Raw genomic sequence first — 6,851 nt, forward strand, 5'->3', positions numbered from 1 at the left:
AAAAATTTTTTTAAGCAGTAGCTGGATCCATTGACCATAGATGGGTAACACATTTTTTTCTGGATTTCAGGGGGTTGGAGTGGATGACCCTCTGGGCCCCTTACAACTCTACAATTAGATGATTCTATTATTCCCTCCTGACTTTACTCTCATGTATACAGGCATACCTTCCTAATGAGAATAGCCCTCAATGTAGCTGATGAAGCAAACTAGTCCCAAAAAACCCCTCATGCCCTAAAATAATCCATTGGTCTTTAACATGCCGCAAGACTTTATGCTGTTAAAATTCCACACCCTGTTCAGTGTTACACCAGCCATCCACCATGCCCTTCTCCAGAATACTCCGTTGCATTTCCTCCCACACATACACCAATTTTTCTTTGCCCAGCTAACATCCCAAATTCTATGGCTACTCAGTCCTTTTTGACTGGTGTTTTTTTGGGGGGGAGGCTCCATATTTGTTTGTTTGTTTCTTTTAGAACACATGCAAATATTTGTTTCACCTCTGTTAACTACAGAGTTCCCCTTGGCCTGTGGATCCCCCCCCCCCTTCTTCCTCAGTGTTCCCATTTGGCTTCCAATGCTGTTGAAATCACTCCCTTGAGTTCCCTACTAAATTGAGAAATCATCTTGCTGTCCTCGAGAATTTGTCTAATCCTTATAACACAAGAAAGCACAGGGTTTTCATTTCATTAAATCTTGTTTTTAATTAGTACAGCATCCTTGGGTGTGTGGGGAGAGAGAACATGAATACATATTACCATATTGCAGAGAAGCCGTTATAAACAACACAATATATCACTTTTGTTTCCCCACCCCCAAAAAATGTGAGCATGAAGTTGGTTAAAATAATAATAATAATAACAACAACAACAGGGCTCTTCCTACCCATGCCCCTACTTGTTGGAAAAAGGCAATCAAAAAGCTTCTGGCCCCGATCCCAGGAACCAGGAAAGTGCAGGCATCCTATAGCTGCTGATGGAGAATCCACACAATTATATGACACTAGGGGTTTCACAGCTTCTTCCCTTGGTTGGGGATGTGTGACTATGCATGGTTCCAAAAGGATGCTCCAAAATTCTTTCGTTCTCAGGTACTGGAATTCAGTTTCTATGCTCATCCACCAGCCTGCTTCAGACAACTCCTTCAGCAGGGTACCTCATCTCATCAGAGATTAGATCTCAGGGTTGCTAAATTGAGAGAAAAGAGAGTCTTAGTTCTGTGCCACATACACTCAAGCAATTCACGTTTTCTAATTTGGCCTCAGTTTTCCACATCAACAAAATGGACAATTTTCTAAACCCCCCCCCGAATTAAACTTTATCAGATCCTTGGGACTGCTGTCCTGTGCTCCCTTTCTCCTTCGTAACTTACCTCATCTCCTGGCTTCATTATGCTGTGGGGGGGGGGGAGAAAGGGTGCATTGCAATGATGTCCAAGAGACAGAGAACTCAATACCTTCCTGGCTGGAACCCTGAGGCTCTTAGGTCAGTTACTTCCACCCTCGTGCCATGGGCCAGCCTTCACTAACCTGGTGCCCTCCAAATATTTTGGATTCCCACCTGTCCTAGCATCGTTCAGCTGTGTGGACTGGGGCCGATTGGAGTCGTAGTCCTGAACATCTGAAGGGCACCAGGTTAGCGAAGTCTGCAGTACACTTCCTGTACACAGCAGCAGCACATTAGATGGCGTTTATGGGCAGGTTCACACATATCTTCCCATCAATTGATGAGTGCATCATCAAGTGTTGGCTGTCAGGCAGGCAGGTAAAATGCAACAGAGCAAATCTCAAAGATAATACTTGACACTGGGGCCCATTGACACCTCCCTTTGTAACTCGCCCAGAGTTGCATTAGCAAGTAATGAAGAAATCCAGCGATGTCCTTGCAGAAGTGAAGCAGTGTGGCAGGGCGGGGGGGATGAAAGAGGAAGGAAGGAAGGAAGGAAGGAAGGAAGGAAGGAAGGAAGGAAGGGCAGCTTCTCTTCACCTAGCATGCTGCATAATTGGTACTGTATAGATAGGTATAAAGGATCTACTCTGCCTGCTGTAGAGTTCAGTGGAACTCCAAAGCTTGCATACTCCTTGATCTGAAAAAAACACATTCTTTATCTAACAGTTCTCTTGCTGCACGATATTGATAAGCTGGGGCATGTGCAGAGGAGGGCAACCAAGATGGTAGAGAGTCTGGAGATTAATCCTTACGTATTTAGGCTAGCAGCCTTAAACTTTTTCATCACTGGTGGCTAGTGCTCCTTTGGGATTTGTGGAGCCCAAGATCGGCTCGAGCCAGAGCTAACGACAGGCACAGCCAACTTATTCATTCATTCATTTTGCTCAATTAAATTTATATCCATCCTCCCGCCCAAAGGAGCCTAGGGCAGCAAACACTTCTGTGATCAAAACAAATGTTCTCCCCTTCAGCATTGTGGAGCCAGAAGAAGGGCTCCCGTGGTCATTTCCGTTTTGTGGGAAATGCCTTCTTGCTCACTACTGGCCTAAGTGAACTGGGGGAGTGAAGAGGTTTTTCCTTGGGATCTGTCTTCCACAAAGACCTCACATAAACTCCAGCCTGGTTTCTCATCTTCGAGGCAGCATACGCAGCCCTGCCCTTTTCTCTTGACTTGCTGCCAGGAAGGGAAGCTAGTCCCCTGGTTGCTGATACCTCTTGTTCCAAAACACAATTGGCTCAAATCATGACTTGGGCAATCCCTGGATTGCGCCCTTGCCATTTTCTCCTACTTCAGAAGCTAGGACCTGAACCAATGACTTCAAATGACAGGGAGAACTTTCTGACAGTAAGAGCTGTTCGAAAATGGAACAGACTCCCTTGGAAGGTGGTGGACTCTTCTTCCTTCGAGGTTTTTAAACAGAGGTTGGGTGACCATCAAATACTTTAGCTGCAATTCCTGAATTGCAGGGGGTTGGACTAGATGACCCTTTGAGTCCCTTACAAGACATGATTCTGTGGTTCTAAGAAGCTGAAAGGAGGGTCTGTGTTGTTTTCCTAGCAGTGTAATTTTGTCCCATCGCTATTGTTGCTCATTTGTGTTTACAAACCTCTCCCTATTCAGAAAGCTCTTGGAGCAGCATGCATAAAAATTAAAATAAGGCATTCAAAGAAAAGGACAGTGGTAAAAAACCTGGCAGATCAGTAGGTGCCCACAACCTAAGGATGGGGACACTGTGACCCTCCAGGTGTCATTGAACTCCAACTCCCAGCAGCCCCAGATGCCAGCATGGCCAATGGTCTATGAGATGATGAGGGCTGGAGTCCAGAAGCCAAAGGTTGCCTGTTCCTGCCACAGCCAATATCAACATCCTGAAATTGCCTGGGTGTACAGAAGGGTTTTGAGCAGGTATCAGAAACACCAAGCAGTTGAGCAATTGTCTAACAGAGTATTCCAGAGGGAGCCAGCCCACTAAAAGCTCTGCTCCAGGTAGCCACCTGCTTGAATTTGTGAAACATGCTGCACTGTCAGGAGGGTCTAATGTGAAAACTCAAAGGGGAAAGGCCACAGCTCAGTGCCTGAGCACCTGCTTCTCATGCAGAAGGTCCTAGGTTCAATCCCCAGCATCATCAGGTAAGAATGGGAAAGACTCCTGCCTGAAACCCTGGAGAGCTGCTGCCAGTCAGTGTAGACAATAATGAGCTAGATGGACCAACAGTCTGACTCAGTTTAAGGTAGCTTCCTTTGCCTTAATGGAAAGAACTGCAGCTCAGTGGTAGAGCACCTGCATTGCATGCAGAAGGTCCCAGGTTGGGTCTGCAGCATCTCCAGGCAGGGCTAGGTGAGGCTCTTGCCTGGAGAGCTCCCTCCACACACTGACCTAGATGAATCAGTTGGTTTAAGACAGCCTTCTACTTTCCAATGCCCTGTCCCATATAATCAGATTTCTCTCAGTGGGAACGTTCCTTGGATAGCAACCTCAACCTTGGGAAAGGGGTTTGTTACTAAAGGGAAGGGGCCCTTCTGCGTGCCAAGCAGATGCTCCACCACTGAGGCATGACCCTTGTCCATAAATATTAAAACTTTGTCAGGAAACCCCCTAGAAGTGGGCCAAGGGAAAGCTCATCTGTCTTACAAGTGCTGCATCCTAGATCATAGTTGTCAACTTTTCCCTTTTCTTGCGAGGAATCCTATTCAGAATAAGGTAATGTCCCTTAAAAAAAAGGGGAAAGTTGACAGCTATGTCCTAGATGCCCTCTAAGGCTTAAGACTCTGGACTTACTGTGCCCAATTACCTGGCCTCCTTCGATGTGCTGGGCTGTCCTGTCTTCCACATCAGCCTTTCCAGGAGCTTCGGGTGCATGGCAGAGCTTTGCCAGAGAGCCTCCTGGCATCTTGTTGGGCACAGGGCTGCCCAGATCCTCCCTTGGTGCCTGGCGTGGTTCTTCTGTGAGGCCTCAGGCCAGAGCGTTCTCTTGATGGCCCCTGCGGCAGCAGAAGCAGCATCTTTCCAGGCACCCACCTGGGAGGACAGGTGAGGCTGCAGATCCAGAGTGGTCCAGGGTCCCTCCTCCTCCTCTGCCTGCTGGAGTGTCAGCCACTGAGTGGCCCTGCTGACGGGCAGGGTGGGGGCAGCCTCCAGGCTATCCCGGGAGCCCTCTGCTGCCTGCCGGCGCCACAGGTAAGGGGAGCGCCTGACTCCCATCAGAAGCCCTGAAGCTCGCCCCACGGTGTGGTACCTGGGGCTGGCCACATGCTTGTACCAGGCGCCTGCTGGGGCCACCAGCAGGATCAAGCCTAGGAAGCCCAGGGCTTTCCATAGGGGCCTGCGGGAGACTTGCCATAAAACCATGAGCACAGGTGAAGTTCAGCCCCGGTTCAGGTGGGCTCAGGAGCAGGGTGGCAGCTGCCTTATTTGCTTCGAAGAGAAGATGCTAGTCCTTTGTGAGTCAAAGGTGGAGGAGGTATCTCTCTCTCTCTCTCTCTCTCTCTGTGCTGCTGCTGCTGCTGCTGCTGCTGCTGCTTCTACAACTTGTATATAACTGCAGGCAGGGGGTGGTGGAGGGAAAACCCCCTCCCTCTGGCTCCACCCTTTCCCCAGCTGACATCCATCATCAAGCTGGAGTCTGCATCCTCATCCCACCCTCTCCACCCCCAGGGGAGGTACCACCCTCTCTGCCACAACTCCATAGGCAGACATTCAACTGACACAAGAGTCTCCGTCACTGCAGCTGTGCCAGGAAAGGATGATGGATCTGTTGGATTTCTGCCTGTCGTCAGCCCGAGCTACTAAACATCATGACTTGGAGCTCTCAGCAGCAAGGGACGTCTGGGGCCCCCTTCCCAAGGAAATGTACTTTTTAGGATTGGGGCTGTTCCTGCGTGCGCACACACACAATGGAATATTTGTAGCATGCTTAGATAGCTGGATATGATCTCAGAAACTCCCAGTGGAGCTTATAGAGCTGTGGGGAGGGAAGGAGGGGATTTATCAGGGGAATAACAAAATGGGGAGAAATTTAAATGCGGCTTCGCTCTCTGCAAAGAGCAGGAGGTTCACGGGATGGGAGGTTGTTGCAACTTTGCAGCAGAAACAGGAATTGGTCCTGGGCACATCATCTCCCTCTCTGTGTGGTGGATGACCCTTGCTCCGAAAAGCGTGGTCAGAATGAAAGGGTTCAGGAAGTCTGACCAGATCAAATTTCATAAAATCATACACAGACTTTACTAAAACAAAACTCTACAAGGGAGGAAAAACTCCAAATAATTACACAGATTAAAACAAACGCTAACTTATCCAGCTAATGAACATCAACACTTACACTTAAATCTCAGTAGGCTGAGCAACAGAAGAAGATGCTGTCAAAAGCCCAAATAGACACTGACCTTGTCTTAGCTGGCTGCTGAGAACTCCCGCCAATCCAGGTTTTATGGGAATTTAGACCATGGGCGTTCACCTCTTCCACCCAGTTACCTTGTGACACCGGCCTGGAAGCCTTAACGGGAGACAGCTGTATGGAAGCTCATTATTTCTGAGGTGCTAACCCATTCCCATAAACTGATCCTAAAGGGGTGATATCACCACACTCTGTCTCTCTCACAAACACACGCCCTGCCCCATGTTGATAAGTCTCCCACAGTGGGGAGGAGGGTGAAGGCACTTGTGGGCTCACCAGCTTCATTAAGGGTAACAAGGGAAGAAATAAGATAAGTGAACATCTGTTAAGAAGACCATCCATGCCCAAGATCTTGGCCCGGTTTGTGTGGGGTATGTGGGGTGTGTGTGTGAGTGTACATGTGTGGGAGAGGGTGCTCAGCACAAGCCTGCCTTTGCTCTTGTCCCAGAGGAATTGGGGAAACGGGGATAAATTGCAGTGATTCAAAGCAAAATGAGCCCTGAGTGAGATCTAAAACGAGCTTCGGAGTTTGTTCCATGGAGCTGTGTAAACTCCTCCCTCCACCCGCACTGCCCCTCTCATCTTTCTGCTGAGAAATGATGCTAGCAGAGGCCACAGAGATTTTCCTCTCCCAGCTCCCACATTTCCCTTTGCTCCTCAGTATCAGAATCATAGAACAGTAGAGTTGGAAAGGACCACGAGGGTCATCTAGTCCAAATCTTTGCCTGATAAACAAAGCAAGTGAGGGGCATTATCACACCATTCAAGGACAGTTTCCAGCCAGGAAAAAGCACTGGGGGACGATGATGAGGGGTGTAGCCTGGGAGAGTTCAAAGGGCCAGATGGGGAGGCTATAAGGGCCACATTCAGCCCCACCTGCTGTTCCACCCAATTAATAAATGCTCTGTAATTGTCCTTTTCTCAGAATCAAAACCCCCTAAATGTTAGCCTATCTATGTAGTGAGGATGCTCTGACCCTCTCAGCCATTCGGGTCATAAGAAAGC

General features: G+C 48.6%; 1 protein-coding gene across 1 annotated transcript; it reads right to left on the bottom strand.

Annotated features, from left to right (window-relative positions):
• Positions 1 to 681: 681 nt before the first annotated feature.
• NPW (neuropeptide W) lies at positions 682 to 5,050 on the bottom strand. Its single transcript, XM_083414056.1, has 2 exons — positions 4,245 to 5,050; positions 682 to 1,190 (listed from the first exon to the last, which is right to left on the bottom strand). Exons 1-2 carry the CDS (start codon positions 4,799 to 4,801, stop codon positions 1,175 to 1,177), a joined length of 573 nt encoding a protein of 190 aa, XP_083270182.1. The 5' UTR covers positions 4,802 to 5,050; the 3' UTR covers positions 682 to 1,174.
• Positions 5,051 to 6,851: the final 1,801 nt, after the last annotated feature.

Source organism: Podarcis tiliguerta (genome assembly GCF_965153285.1).
Source record: "Podarcis tiliguerta genome assembly, chromosome: 14".
Taxonomy (NCBI): Eukaryota; Metazoa; Chordata; class Lepidosauria; order Squamata; family Lacertidae; genus Podarcis; species Podarcis tiliguerta.